This window comes from Ovis canadensis, chromosome 12 (assembly GCF_042477335.2).
Source record: "Ovis canadensis isolate MfBH-ARS-UI-01 breed Bighorn chromosome 12, ARS-UI_OviCan_v2, whole genome shotgun sequence".
Classification (NCBI taxonomy): Eukaryota; Metazoa; Chordata; class Mammalia; order Artiodactyla; family Bovidae; genus Ovis; species Ovis canadensis.
The window spans coordinates 14,519,606-14,535,753 of NC_091256.1; the positions used below are offsets into that span (position 1 = coordinate 14,519,606).

The 16,148-nt window shown below is 41.0% G+C and overlaps 1 protein-coding gene across 3 annotated transcripts; it reads right to left on the reverse strand.

Annotated features, from left to right (window-relative positions):
• Positions 1–2,749: 2,749 nt before the first annotated feature.
• RAB29 (RAB29, member RAS oncogene family) lies at positions 2,750–9,757 on the reverse strand. 3 transcript variants are annotated; one of them, XM_069545232.1, is made up of 7 exons: positions 9,470–9,757; positions 9,125–9,350; positions 7,198–7,269; positions 6,197–6,247; positions 5,843–6,024; positions 5,429–5,550; positions 2,750–5,150 (listed from the first exon to the last, which is right to left on the reverse strand). In XM_069545232.1, exons 2-7 carry the CDS (start codon positions 9,246–9,248, stop codon positions 5,039–5,041), a joined length of 663 nt encoding a protein of 220 aa, XP_069401333.1. In that variant the 5' UTR covers positions 9,249–9,350; positions 9,470–9,757; the 3' UTR covers positions 2,750–5,038. The 3 variants fall into 3 exon arrangements, with proteins under 3 accessions (XP_069401333.1, XP_069401334.1, XP_069401336.1); XM_069545233.1 differs by lacking the exon at positions 6,197–6,247; XM_069545235.1 differs by lacking the exon at positions 6,197–6,247 and having other exon boundaries at positions 5,843–6,019; positions 9,470–9,730.
• Positions 9,758–16,148: the final 6,391 nt, after the last annotated feature.

Here is a 16,148-nt window from a genome sequence, read left to right on the forward strand (position 1 = left end):
CATATGAAAAAAGTCTGCACATGAAAAAAATGGACTGAACATAAATTTATCAAAATGTAAACAGAGGTTTTGTTTGGGTTGTGGGACATTTTCCTTAAGGAGCAGATTTAAAATTGTTATAGAAGTACTTAAAAACCTGTACACCCATTTAATAAATTACTCTTTATGTGGGAAAACGTCAAGGATGCCACCACCAAAACAGACACATACAAAACAGGAGGCAGTTTATTTAGCAAAAGGAGCCCCTGAGGTTAACACAGCTAAAGGTTAAAAATGAGTTTGCCACTCTCTAGCTGTCTAACCTTGAGCAGTCTTAATTTTTGTGTCTTAAGTGTCTACACATATAGAATCTTGGGATCATTGTGAAAATAAAAATAATCCATGGGACCTGCTTAGACAAATATGTATTTGGCTTATAGAAACATTCAGATGTTAGCTACTGGCAACAACAGTTGAAAATGCAATGGCTGTTAAAATCCCTGTACTTGCATATATAAAACAAACAACAAGGTCTTACTGTATAGTACAGGAAACTATTCAGTGTCTTGTGATAAACTATAATGGAAAAGAATAACTTTTAAAAAATTTCTGTATTTGCTAACAATAAAGCTGATGTTCAAAAGTAAATGACAGTCACTGCATTTGGGTGACATTATCTTAGTCACTGGAACTTGTCAAACATTTCAGGACATATCTGTGCTGCGTGCTATTCATACAACACTAAACTTGACCCCAAGTTTAATTACACACATCTCTGAACATGATCTCAAAGTCTATCTAATACAAACTAAACTTCCAACCCAAAAAGGGCCAGTTCTGTTTCTCTAAATGTCTGGGCTCATATTCTATTAATAAAATAGGTTTTTCAGGTCAAAGGCTTCCCAGAAACCTAAATGACAGAATGGAGATGGGGAATTTGAAGATTTGCAGTTATGTCTTGGCTTTATTACAGATTCAAATAGCTGTCTTTCATTAGTCAAATTTTGAGACAGTTTTTCCCTCAAATATAAAATGAGAACTGTTTACTTTCTTATTTCCAGGTTAGTGTAAGAAACATGCACAACTCACAGGTCTGAGGGAAGAGTTTATACAAAGTCAGATATTGGTATCTAGTACTACTGGACTGCCTTTCTCAGGTCATGATAAATCATAAAATGTCTATCTTATTTTCTTCCTTTCATATCTGCTTTTCCTCTTTACTCCCATTATATGTAGGTTAGTTCCTAATCAGTTAAATCAAGTTGAGTGTAAAGAAAGTTATCAAAACAGCACCATTACATAGAAAAGTACTGTTAAGTGCAAGTAATGGTTAAGTTTGTGTGTCAGTTTGACTGGAACATCGGTTTACCCAGGTATTTGGTTAACCATTATTCTGGGCGTTTCTGTGAGGGTGTTTTGGGATGAGATTAACACTTACATTGGTAGATGCCGTAAGACAGACTGATTTCTCTAATACAGGTAGGCCTCATCCAGTTAGTTGAAGACCTGAACAGAACAAAAGGCTGACTCCCCATCCTGAGTAGCAGAGAATTCTCCTATCTGACAGCCTCTGAACAGGAACATCAGCTCTGCCAGTCTGGGGACTTGAACTGGGGCATCAGCTCCACAGGTTTCAGGCTTGCCAGCCTCCATAATCACATGAGACAAATTTTTATAATATATCCCTTTACATATATACACACACATATTCATATATATACATACCTACATATCTGTATCTTATTAGTTCTATTTCCCTGGAGAAACCTAAAGAAGAGCAATACCATTATTATACTAAAACTCTGCAGATAAAACTGAACAAAATTCAGATTATGCTTGAAAGCCAAGGAGAAGGTAGGGTTTTTCTAACAACAACAAAGATCATGCGTAGATATATTTTCAAGTCAAAAATACATGTAGAGTTCTTTCCAATGCACATTTTCGAGTGGCTTTCTACCTATTCTACTTTGCAGCATGGAGGGTATCTGCCTTTAATAAATGAGCCATGTACACAGCTGGGGCCTCTTCCTATACATAGTGAAGGGGGTGAAGGAGAAAAGGGCACTTAAGTTTATTTCCTTGAGCAATCTAATCACTGGATTGTACAGAATATCTATCATGGAAATTTTTACATCTGCTAACCTTGGCCACTGCCTACAAAAGGATAAAAGGTAGGAAGAGCCTTCTGTTAGATGGGACAGTGTTCTGGGGACAGAATGCAGACCAGCTAAGGAAAAGAGTTAAATCTGGAGATAAGGGGGGAAATGAGGAACCCAAGTAGTCCTCAGCTATTGTTAAATGAGTTAGAGAAATAATCTTAGAGCAACTCCGGCTCATTACAGCACAGAAGAGCAAATCATCACTTACTGTTGAGGGGCCTTCCGTGACCTGTGGTTCCTTTCCCAGCTTGTTTGATCACTCAGCTATTCTGTTCAAAGTAGCAAGCCAAGGCAGTCACAATTCCACAGCTCTGTTCTCGGCCCTTCCTTGCATCTCTTAGAACACTCTGCGGGGAATGCCTATGTTTTCTTCTTGGCCACAGACTAGCTGGATGAGTGGAGGGGCATCTTGTCTCAAATATGGAAATTTCTCTAGGGAAGGGCTACAATGATGTCCATGTTCCAAACAGTTTTACCCAAGAAGTAGCATCCAAATGATAAGATCTAATTATTTTTAATATAATCACATTTATAATCATGTAAATATTTTTTTATTCTTCCTTATCTTAATTACTTTCTCTTTTCTTTACAGATAGGGATATGGAGAGGAATTATATTTCACTTTCTTCTTTAATTGGTTTCAGGGCCATAATGTTCACCATTTGGGAGAGAAAATCCAGAAGGGCTGGCAGGCCAGCCTCTAGCAATGCTTGAAAAGGCAGAAATATCCTGAGTCAGCCAGTGGGAAAAGAAAACATATTCAATTTTTAAAAATGGTCACATTTCCATGCAGTATTTGAGAAGTTACATCAAGTACTAAATTGGAACAAGGCAACTGGTGCTAGGAAATTAACATATAACAGACTAACATTTACCTTCATTTTAAAGAAGGTATTTTAAAAAGTCTCCATTTCCATAATACTCTTATCAGTATAAAATAACACTTTAACAAACTCATATTGAAGGTCAATAACTACCATGAATACAACACTTATTTCCCATTTATTTGTGATTTTGCAGGGGTTCAAATCATTGAATAAAAATCAATTTTCTTTTCACAGAAAACTTGTTCTTCCACTATTATTTTCAGAATCATTGTAATAAAAACTCAACCTGGAATGGGTAATACAAAAGAGAACTTGAAGGTCTAAAAAGACTGTGCAAAATTTATTTAACAACTGGCATTAAAAACAAACCACCAAAGGCTCTGATATCTGGCTTCTGATCTCTTAGGAGGGTGGTTTTCAGTCTTCACGCCTGCGTGCTAAGTCACTTCAGTCATGTCAGACTCTGTGCAACCCTATGGACTGTAGCCCATTAAGCTCCTCTATCCATGAGATTCTCTAGGCAAGAATACTGGAGTGGGTTGCCATTTTCTCCTCTAGAGGTTCTTCCTGACCCAGGGATCCAACCCTCATCTCTTATGTCTAGTGCACTGGTAGGCGGGTTCTTCACCTCTAGTGCCACCTGGGAAGCCCCAGTCTGGTATGTGTCAAAATCACCTAGAGAACTAACGGAGCCTACAGCAGCCCAGGAACATTTCACTGGGAAAGCCTGGATCTCTGCATTTTCACCACGCTCTCCAGCTGTGGTTTCCAAACTGGCCTGATCAGAACTGAAAACAACAACAACAATGAATCCCCAGGTTTCACTCCTGGACACTGTGATTTAGTAGGTTAGACTGGGAAACACAAATCTTAAAACATTTTATTTTAAAATCTTTAAACAAACTTTCTAGGTGGTTTTGATCAGATGTGGGAACCACAGACTTAGAACACTTATTTAGCTATGTGTCTCTCACAGAGCTCTAAGTCTGAGCTCACTAAGAATACTCATAACTCTAGGTAGGTTATAAATCACCATCCTGTGAGACTTTAACAAATTAAACTGTCTAGAAGTGACTGGATACTAAAAACTCTACCCAATTTAGCACTTAAATTACCTAATGATTTTCTATCTACTTTCCACCCCCAGGCAAAGGTCTATACATAATATTTATTTCCTATGACTGTTAAGTGCTAGCCACGAAAGTGCTCATAAGCAAGTTGTCCCACAGGATTTTGTTCTGTTAACCTCTCCCTCTTCTTCCACTCAGACTACCAGAGCTTTGAGGAACAGACCTATTTTAGGGCACCATGGCCAACTGATGTCACCTGCAGCATCATGCAGTAAGACATCAACCCAGAAACCTGCAAACCCGGTCCCCAGCCCACTGGGAAAAAGACACTAGAAAACATTAATGTGAGAATTAATTTCTTTGGAGAAAGAAATGCTCTCACCAAAGAGTTCATTTAAAAGCTTGGCTATTCTTAAAGCCAAGACAAGAGAAAGCTAATACAACTTTAGAATCTTAAAAAAATACAGTGACTTTTGGTTTAGGGCCTTCAGTAGCCCTAAACACCTATTATCTGGCCCCACTCCTCCTGCATTTCAGAATCAGATGTTTAATTCAAAGGTAAAACCGAAAGAATCTGAAAGCAACGGCCAACAAGGAATTTGGGAAATGAGCTTTGATCTCACTTTCCTTGTAACTGAAGTCCTATCAGACTGGGATATCAATATAAATTGAACGGAAAAATACACTCAAAAACAGGTGAGAATTATGCTTCTTGAAACACAGATGCTAATTTCTAATCCTTGCCACAAAATCAATCCCAGATCACAAACTGAGGGATGAGATGATCTTGTTTGGAGAGAAGACACTGGTCTCTCTAAGCCAGCAGCAAGCAAGAGGCAGAAATGCCCATGGGTCCCATGTGTCTTTTCTTAGTTATGATGGTTCTCCTTACCAGACAGTCACCAGCAGACAGGTCAAATGTACTTAGTACAACTGTTGGATGGGCAACCAAAGGGAAGAGAAAGACTTCCTGGAGCTGGGAGGGAAAACAAGCCAAATGCTACTAGCAGCAGGCCCAGCTGGAGGAGGGCTTGGTTTGCAGGTTGATGTAGTTCCCCTGGGTGGACAAAGACATATCTTCTCTGGAATTGCTCATCATCTTTTCAATGAGGACTCTAAAAATCAAATAAAATATAAGCCTCAGAAACTGAATGGTGAAATGGCAGATATTGTCTGTTTTGTCACCAGATGGCATTCAGTAAAGCCACAAGGTTTAAATGCCTCACTGTCCCCAATTATCTCAGGAGAGAAGACAGCATCCCTGGCCTTCAGAAGTTGGCATTCCATTGGCTCAGTCTGTTCTTATTTGCTCAGAAACAAGAAGGTCCAAGATGCTGCAGTGAAAGATGGGTAAATCTGTATGCTTATCCCTAGAACAGCATAAGCTACTCACCTCATGGCCTCATTAATATTTTTGTTCTCCTTGACCGAGGTTTCTGTCCAACCTGTGAAACCATTCTCTTTACTGAACCGGTCAACCTGGTCTCGGCTCACTGCCCAAGGGGATAGATCACACTGGCAAAGAAAAGAAATTAAAGGCACCACCATAAACTTCCTGGGAATAGGAACATTGCTCAGATACATGTGGATTTAAAATAGTTCCCCCAATGGCTAGAACAGAAGCCTCAGAAATCTATAGTCAACGTTCTTCTCAAAGAAAGTTTCAACATCTCTTGAAGAGAGGTAGAGAAGATTTTGCCAGCTTGAGAAGGGCAAGTGGAAACCTAGAATCAGAGTGCATTTTAGATTCCCTTACTCTCTGACCACAGACTGAAGCCAGGGGCCGTTTTCCAAGCTGACCACATACCTTGTTGGCTAAGAGCAGGCAGGGCACCGGCTCTCCATTGGGCAGTGTGAGCTTGCTGTCCAGGTCTTGTTTCCATTTCTGGCTGTTGCTGAAGGTAGTGGCATTGGTAACATCAAACATAATAACACAGGCTGAGGCATCCCGATAGTAAAGTCGGGTCATAGAGGTGAAGCGCTCCTGCCCTGGGAAGTAAGACAGTTCTTGAGAAGGTGATCCTCAGAACCAGCTTGGGGACCCTCTCTGACACTCTGCCTTTTCCATCTTCATTTAAGGAAAGAGGGCAGTATGAGGAGCGGGTGAGTCCAGATTCTGTACCCAGATCATCCACTTCCAAATTCCTGCTCTGTCATTTACCATCTATGTGACTTTGGATAAGCCAAGGTTTCAGTGCTTCAGATTGCTCATCTGTAAAGTGGGGGGAAAGCAGTGGTTTTTTATTACAGGCTAGTTGTAAAGATTAATGAGTCAGTGACTCTAAAACGCTCAGAAAAGTGATTAGCAAATAATAAATAAGGGTTGTTGTTCAGCCACTCAGTCATGTTCAACTCTTTGTGATTCCATGGACTGCATTATGCCAGGATTCCCTGTCCTTTACTATCTCCCGGAGTCTGCTCAAACTCATGTCCATTGACTCTATGATGCCATCCAACTATCTCATCCTCTGTTGTTCCCTTCTCCTTCTGATTTCAGTCTTTCCCAGCATCAGAGTCTTTTCCAATCAGTCCACTCTTTGCATCAGATGGCCAGAAGTAATGGAGCTTCAGCTTCAGCATCAGTCCTTCCAATGAATATTTAGGGTTGATTTCCTTTATGATTGACTGGTTTGATCTCCTTGCAGTCCAAGGGACTCTCAAGAGTCTTCTCCAGCACCACAATTTGAAAGCATCAATTCTTTAGCACTCAGCCTTCTTTATGGCCCAACTCTCACATCCACACATGACTACTGGAAAAACCATAGCTTTGACTAGACAGACCTTTGTCAGCAAAGTGATGTCTCTGCTTTTTAATACACTGTCTAGCTATTATTATTGTCTTTTCACTTGTTTCTCACCAAGGTTAGCTGGAAACCTTAGAAAGAGCACCCTCTGCCTGCTGTGGGAGCATCTGCCTATGGTCTTCACAGTTCACTACCTCACCACCCCTCCACCCGCACAGAGACTGCTCTATATTTATTCAGGGTAAAACATTTACAGAACACATCTACAAAAGCTCTACATCTATTCAGCTTACATATCCTCAGAGCAGTCTGATCATTCCAGCTTCAGAAAAAAAAGTTTGGTTCTACTTTTTCTCTGAAAGCTTGTTGGTTAAACCAAAATGTCTCCCCTTATTCTTGTCCCGTTTTCCCATCCTACCTGCAATATCCCACAGCTGGAGGCGCACCATCTCTGAGTCAGACCACTGGAGAACCTTCAGAGCAAAATCCACTGAAAATATATGTATAATATACTTGAATAAAGTTTACCTTTAAAAAGTCCACAAAGTCATATCAAACATGCAGATACAACCCTAGGGACACACAACTCCAATCAAATTCATTCATTCATTGTTGGTTTATTTGGTTATTTTAAGCCCTCAATGGACCACACCCATGTACTAAATATGGGACATATAATTCACATGCATCTTCTGAAGGCATCTCTGGCTTTTACTCTCTTGTCAAACCAATTATTTGATCCTACTAATACTGCCTTATCTCTTTTCAGACAGTTGGCTCAGGCTGAGAAAACTCAATTGGAGAATATTAGGTGAGAGTAATTACAAAAACAACTTATCTTAGGTTAAACAGTTTTTGGAAGATTTAGGGGGCTTTCTCAGGGAAGGGATGATGAGGTAGAAGACGGAAATGAGGTAAGTGTGTTGGCCTTTGCGTTTTCCACGTTCAATTTCACTGTTGGTTTCTAACCCAATTGTATTATGAGAAAATCACACCCTTGGGGGAATTCTACATCCTTCATAAGGCTGTAGGAATTATCCTGGGCAGGAATGAGATAAAGTGAAAAGGTCCCAGAGGATTCACCCCATGGGTGATGCTTAAGAGCTGTGCTGAAAGCTCCTGCCACATCTGTAGATGCTGAGACTCCATGAGTTAAGGCCAAGGGGGAAGAGCGTTTGACAAAGACAGAAACAGGATAATTTCTGATGTTTGGAAATATATTTCTTCACATCTATGACAGAAATGAAAGCTAGGGGAAATTTAGAATAAACACTGAAAAAAATAGCCAGTCAATTATATTCTTTACTATAAGAAAACTAGAGCAATTGTTAAAAATTAGGGGGATACTTTTAAACCAAATCCGTGAATCAGAGGCCCTCATGTTACTTATTTGTTTGTTTGTCTGAAACTTAAAACCCTTCATTTTGATGGATGCTCTTAAGGAAGATGTCTTAATTGGATGTTAATTTTTAAAAATTCCATAATGAACACTAGTGTACATTTTCAAAATTTGTATTACAAAAGTTCTTTTAATGGAGATAAATAAATGTTATTTTTCCTCTTCACCAGCTCTCCCCAGCTAAACTTTTAATTAAAAAGCATTCTCCTACTTCTGCAAAGATAGTTGAGTCCAAAGGCCACACCTGGAAAGAAGTGAATTAACTCCTGGTGTCCCCCTTGTCCTTTGCCTCCCTAGTTTGAGAGAAAAAGGGGTGGGAAAATAAAAAAGTGGTATATTTTACACTAGGAATAGGTTGTCTTTAAACAATCAATGGACAAAAACCACACAGCTCATCAGCCTCTGACAGTGTCCAAATGCTCTCCTGGGCAAGCATCTCCATAACGAAGCCAGGCTCCTTGAGGCCAGGTTAAACACCCTTCTGTTCCTTCAACAGCTGTCTGTAACTCTCGTGAAAGGTAGAACAGCAGCCCCAGATGGTACCTAACCAGGTTCTCCAGAAGGTCTCAGTGGAGTCCGCTTGTCGCAGAGATTTGCCGGTGACTGCTAGGAAGGCTGGAGGCTTGAGTTCACAGTTCCCCAGCGAAACGCAGCAACTGCTCATTTTCTCACCCACCCTTCCCCATTTCCTACCGTCACACTTTGCCTTTCTCTCTCGAGACAGCTCTGACTGGGAAAATTTAACTGGAAATCACCTCCCCCCCCCCCCCCCCCCGCCCCTCACCCCGAGAGACATGCAACATCAAACACCAGGGTCTCAGACAGCTCCTTCCTGGCCCGGGGAAGGACCCAAAGCCGGCAAAACCCCCGGCCCCCAGCCCACTCCAGTCCGCGGCTAGTCGCAGGACCCCGGCCGCTCCCCCGACCGCCCCTCGCAGCGTCTCACCTCCCACCGTGGACTTGTAGTGTTTGCTGAAGCTGTCCTGGGAATATCGCTGCACCAGGGACGTCTTGCCCACCGCGGCGTCCCCCACCACCAGCACTTTGAACAGGTGGTCGCGGCTGCTCATGGCTAGCGGGATGGGGGGCTCGCTTATGTTCACCCCTTGGTCTAGGGACCCCCGCTCAAACTGAAGTGTGGCATACCCGCCCCATGGCCCGTTAGGGCGACTCTGAAGAGAAAGCAAAAAATATAAAAGGAAACTTTGCGCTTAACTAGACGCGCTTCCTCCCCGCGCTGCCGCAGCCTGGGCGGGGCGCAGGGCGCAGGCTCTGAGCCCCGGGCTGTTACCTTCTTCCCCGGCCCGCCCGGCCGCCGAGAAAAGGGGCGAGGCACCACGATGCCTTACTCTCCGGACTTCCCCGGAGCTGCTCCGGCGGGCGACGGAACACGGCCAGCTTATTTCACCTCACGGTGGGGAGGAGATGGGGGCCATCCCCTAACTGCACAGACCAAATTCGGGGGGAAAGAGAGCCGTATGCCTAGCCTCCCCCGGACCCCCGACCGCCTCAGGTGGCGCGGTCCCCTCGCCTGCCTCCGCGTGTCACGTGCAGCGTCGCTTGGCGCACTACACTTCCCAGCGTACCTTGCGGCGAAGGCCGCTTGCCGAGCGCAGCGACTCGCCCGCATGGATTCCTGGGAGTGTAGTTTATACGCTATTTTTTTTTTTTAAATACACTTAGTTTCAAACTCCTTCAATGGTTTGGAATTTTATTTTTAAATAATTCTGCGATAGAAAACATCCTTCAGAAAGCGGTTTGTTCGGCATGATCTAACCTTCCTAAATCTGTCTCCACATACATGTCTCATCTTTAATAAAAGTTTCATGGAGCTAAGATTTAAAAAATTATTCCATAGATTCCATATATTATTTCCACTAATAAAAGCTCAAGCCTCATCCCTCATGCTTCAAGTCCATTTCCTATTCTTCCAAATGGATAGATAGACATACCCACCCCAAAAGACCTCAAACCAGTCAAATTTAAGGACATTAAAAGACCGACCCAGGAAATCCCATGTAGTTAAATGTTAGTTATTAATATTTAATAACTTGTTACTGCAGTAAAGACAGAAAACAACAGACGGTTCCTCATTCTCACTTGCACAATCTTCGGTCACACTACACCGCTCACATCATTTGAGCTGGAAGTTGACTGAAGTACACTGCCAGTCCTCCTCCATTTGTTTCTGCTGTTGCTCATGAATAATGATTAAACTACAGTTTTGTGAATATTTTTAATTTTTTAGTCTGTAACTTCTGACCTGCCTGCCCTTTAGGTAGGAGTTAAGTGGACATGAGCTTCATGGCAAACAAAATAATCTCCATTTTCTATGCTTTTCCCAAGAATAGAAGAGAAAGCAACAGGAAGATGAAAAAAATCAACCCTGCTCGGGTCCCTTGACCTTAACCTCGAGGAGAGACCATCAGCATGATTCACAATGTTTGTTAACCAGGTAGGGAAGGTCAGGCCAGGCTTCTCATCTTTTTGGAATGTCCCAGTTTCCTTCCCAATGGTCTTTTCTCAGTTTCCGTTGGCTTTGACATAGTGAACAATTTCTCGAAATTTGCTTCTCATGTGACTTAGTGACGCCGTTCTTTCTTGTTCAGCCTCCTTCTTCTCTGATGATCACCTTATTTCACCATTTCCTTTCATCCTATCACTCTTTAAGTATTTCTAAAGGCTTGATTCTCGGTCCCTGAGCTGATCATTCTTTAGCCTTTTTACTTTGGTGAATTGCCCTTGGCATCACATTTCTCTTTGTCTAAGTTTTATTTATATCTTCATCTCCAATCAGTTTTGCTCAACTGATATAAAGGTACTTTTAGTTGGCTGTCCTGCCAGAGCCTCCCTTTCACAGCTTCACCTCAAAAACAACTATTTCTGTCACTGGCCTCATCATTTCTTCCTTCCACTCAGACCTGAAATTTTTTATTTTACTGTAGTAGGAACACTTAACATGAGACCTACCTTGTAAGTTTTTTTTTTTAAGTTTTAAATTATGCAGTCACAGCAATGTAAAAATACAAATTTTAAGTGTGCAATAGAGCTACAGTGTTGTACAGCAGATCTCTAGAACTTATTCATCTTGCTTAAATGAATCTTATGCCTATTGATTATTAACTCCCTATTTCTCCCTCCCTCCAGCCCTTAGTCACCACTATTTAGTCCATTCTTTATTTCTGTAAATTTAACTGTAAAGGTGAAATCATGCAGTAGATTTTCTTTCTTGGATATTTCACTTAGCATAATTAATATCTTTAAGGTTCATCCATGTTGAAATGTATTGCAGAATTTCCTTCTTTTTAATGGCCAAATAATATTACATTGTATGCATATACAACTTTTAATTTTATTTAAAAATTTTTATTGGAGTAGAGATGCTTTACACTGCTATGTAGATCTCTATTGTGCAGCAAAAGAATCCGTTATGCGTATACATGTATCTCCTCTTTTTTGTAATTCTTGCACATGTAGGTCACTAAAGAATGTTCAGTAAAACTGCCTGTGCAGCACAGAAGGTTCTAGTTATCTGTTATCTAGTTATCTGTTTTATGCATAGTATCAGTAGTATATATATGTCAATCCCGATCTCCCAGTTCATCCATCTCCCCTTTCCTCCTTGGTATCCATGGATTTGTTTTCTACATCTGTGTCTCTATTACTGCTTCATAAATAAGATCATCTATACCAATTTTTTTAGATTTACATATGTTTTCAGTTCAGTCTCTCAGTCATGTTCGACTCTTTGTGACCTCATGAACTGCAGCATGCCACGCCTCCCTGTCCATCACCAACTCTCGGAGTCCATCCAAACCCATGTCCATCGAGTCGATGATGCCATCCAGCCATCTCATCCTCTGTCGTCCCCTTCTCCTCCTGCCTTCAATCTTTCCCAGCATCAGGGTCTTTTCAAATGAGTCAGCTGTTCGCATCAGGTGGCCAAAGTATTGGAGGTTCAGCTTCAACATTAGTCCTTCTGATGAACACCCAGGACTGATTTCCTTTAGGATGGACTGGTTGGATCTCCTTGCAGTCCAAGGGACTCTCAGGAGTCTTCTCCAATTTGTTTTCCTCTGTCTGACCTCCTTCACTCTGTATAACAGTCTATAATAAGTCCATCCACATCTCTAAAAGTGACTCAGTTTCATTCCTTTTTATGGCTGGGCAGTATTCCATTGTGTGTGTATGTACACAAACACACATACACATATATACACACATATGTATTCTTTGGCAATGCCAAAAAATGTTCAAACTACTGCGCAGTTGCAGTCATCTCACAGACTAGCAAAGTAATGCTCAACATTCTTCTAGCCAGGCTTCAATAGTACATGAACCATGAACTTTCAGATGTTCCAGCTGGATTTAGAAAAGGCAGAGGAACCAGAGATCAAATTGCCAACATCCACTGGATCATGGAAAAAGCAAGAGAGTTCCTGAAAAACATCTACTTCTGCTTTATTGACTATGCCAAAGCCTTTGACTGTGTAGATCACAACAAACTGTGGAAAATTCTTCAAGAGATGGGAATATCAGAGCACCTCACCTGCCTCCTGAGAAATCTATATGCAGGTCAAGAAGCAACAGTTAGAACTGGACATGGAACAACAGACTGGTTCCAAATTGGTAAAGGAGTATATCAAGGCTGTATATTGTCACCCTGCTTATTTAACTTCTATGCAGAGTACATCATGCAAAATGCTGGGCTGGATGAAGCACAGGCTGGAATCCAGATTGCTGGGAGAAATATCAATAACCTCAGATATGCAGATGTCACCACCGTTATGGCAGAAAGTGGAAAAGAACTAAAGAGCCTCTTGATGAAAGTGAAAGAAGAGAGTGAAAAAATTGGCTTAAAAGTCAGCATTCAAAAAACTAAGATCATGGCATCTGGCCCCATCACTTCATGGCAAATAGTTAGGGAAACAGTGGAAACAGTGTCAGACTTTATTTTCTTGGGCTCCAAAATCACTGCAGATGGTGACTGCAGCCATGAAATTAAAAGATGCTTGCTCTTTGGAAAAAAAGCTATGACCAACCTAGACAGCATATTAAAAAGCAAAGACATTACTTTGCCAACAAAGGTCTGTTGAGTCAGAGTTATGGTTTTTCCAGTAGTCACATGTGGATGTTAGAGTTGGACTATAAAGACAGCTGAGTGCCAGTGAACTGATGCTTTCAAACTGTGGTGTTGGAGAAGACTTTTGAGAGTCCCTTGGACTGCAAGGAGATCCAACCAGTCCATTCTGAAGGATATCAGTCCTCGGTGTTCATTGGAAGGACTGATGTTGAAGCTAAAACTCTAATACTTTAGCCACCTGATGTGAAGAGCTGACTCACTGGAAAAGACCCTGATGCTGGGAAAGATTGAGGGCAGGAGAAGGGGACGACAGAGGATGAGATGGATGGATGGCATCACCGACTCGATGGACATGAGTTTGAGCAAGCTCCAGGAGTTGGTGATGGACAGGGAAGCCTGGCGTGCTGTAATCCATGGGGTCACAAAGAGTCAGACACGACTGAGTGACTGAACTGAACTGACATATATATATATATATATGATTACATCTTCCTTATCCATTTTTTGTTGATGGACATTTAGATTGCTTGCATGTCTTGGCTATTGTAAATAGTGCTACAGTGAACATTGGGGTGCATGTCTTTTTGAATTACGGTTTTCTCTGGGTATATGCCCAGTAGTGGGATTGCTGGGTCATGTGGTAGTTCTGTTTTCAGTTTTTTAAGGAATCTCCAAACTGTCCTCCAGAGTGACTGTATCAATTTACATTCCCACCAACAGTGCAAGAGGGTTCTTTTTTCTCCACACCCTCTCCAGTATTTATTGTTTGTAGATTTTGTGGTGATAGCCATTCTGACCAGTATGAAGTGATATCTCATTGTAGTTTTCATTTGTATTTCTCTAATCATTAGTGATATTGAGCATTTTTTCATGTGCTTGTTGGCCATCTTTATGTTTTCTTTGGAGAAATGGCCATTTTCTGATTGGACTGTTTGTTTGCTTTGCTATTGAGCTGCATGAGCTGCTTGTGTATTTTGGAGATTGATCCTTTGTCAGTTACTTCATTTGCAAATATTTTATCTCATTCTGAGGGCTGTCTTTTCATCTTGTTTATGGTTTCCTTTGCTGTGCAAAAGCTTTTAAATTTAATCAGGTCCCATTTGTTTATTTTTGTTTTTAGTCTCATTACTCTAGGAGATGTGTCAAGAAAAGATCTTGCTGTAATTTATGTCAAAGAGCCCTCTATGTTTTCCTGTAAGAGTTTTATAGAGTCTGGCCTTACATTTAGATCTTTAGTCCATTCTGAGTTTATATTTGTGTTTGGTATTAGGGGGTGTTCTAATTTCATTCATGTAATGTAGCTGTCCAGTTTACCCAGCACCATTTATGAAAGAGGCTGTCTTTACTCCACTGTATAATCTGGCCTCCTTTGTCATACATCAGGTGACCATAAGTGGGTGTATGTATCTCTGGGTTTCTGTCCTGCTCCACTGATTTATACTTCTGTTTCTATGCCAGTACCGTACTGTCTTGATGACTGTTGCCAGTAGAATAGCCTTAAATCAAGGAGCCTGCTTTCTCCAGCTCTGTGGTGTGTGTTTGTTTTTTTTTTTTCGTAAGATTACTTTTGTTATTTGGGGTCTTTTGTGCTTCCATACAAATTGTAAAATGTTTTGTTCTAATTCTGTGAAAAATGCTGTTGGTAATTTGATAGGGATTACATTGAATCTATCGGAGAAGGCAATGGCACCCCACTCCAGGACTCTTGCCTGGAAAATCCCACGGACGGAGGAGCCTGGTGGGCTGCAGTCCATGGGGTTGCTAAGAGTTGGGCACGACTGAGCGACTTCACTTTCACTTTTGTCTTTCATGCATTGGAGAAGGAAATGGCAACCCACTCCAGTGTTCTTGCCTAGAGAATCCCAGGGACAGGGGAGCCTGGTAGGCTGCCGTCTATGGGGTCGCACAGAGTCGGACACGACTGAAGTGACTTAGCAGCAGCAACATTGAATCTGTAGATTGCTTTGGATAATCATTTTCACAATATTGATCCTTCTAGTCCAAGAACATGGTGTATCTCTCCATCTATTTGTGTCATCACTGATTTCTTCCATCAGTGTCATAGTTTTCTTCATACAGGTCTTTTACCTCCTATGTTTTTACCTAGGTTTATTCCTTGGTATTTTATTCTTTTTGTTGCGGTGGTGAATGGGATAGTTTCCTTAATTTCTCTTTCTGATCTTTCATTGTTAGTGTATAAGAATACAAGAGATTTTTGTGTATTGACTTTGTATCCTGTGATTTTACTAAATTCATTGATCAGCTCAAATAGTTTTCTGGTGGCATCTTTAGGATTTTCTATGTTTAGTATCATGTCATCTGCAAACAGTGACAATTTTACTTCTTTGCCAATTTGGATTCCTATTATCTCTTTTTCTTCTCTGACTGCCATGCTAGGACTTCTAAGACTATGTTGAATAATATTGATGAGAGTAGGCACCCTTGTCTTATTCCTGATCTTAGAGGAAATGATTTTGGTTTTTCACCATTGCATACACAATTTTAAAAAATTCATATTTTGATGGCCATATAAGTTGCTTCCTTATCTTGGCTATTGTAAATGTTGCTGCGATGAACATAGGACTACTAACATCTCTTTGAGATCCTGATTTCAATTCTCTTGGATAAATTTCCAGAAGTGGGATCATGGATCATATGATAGTTCTATTTTTAATTTTTTCAGGAAACTCCATGCTGTTTCCATAACGGCTGCAGCATTTACATTCCTACCAACAGTGTACAAGGGTTTCAGTCTCTCCACATCCTTACTAACACCTATCGTTTCTCGCTTTCTCTCTCTTTCTTAAAAAAATAATAGCCATCCTGACAAATGCAAAGGGATACTTCATTGTGGTTTTGATTTGTATTTCCCTAATGATTAGAGTTA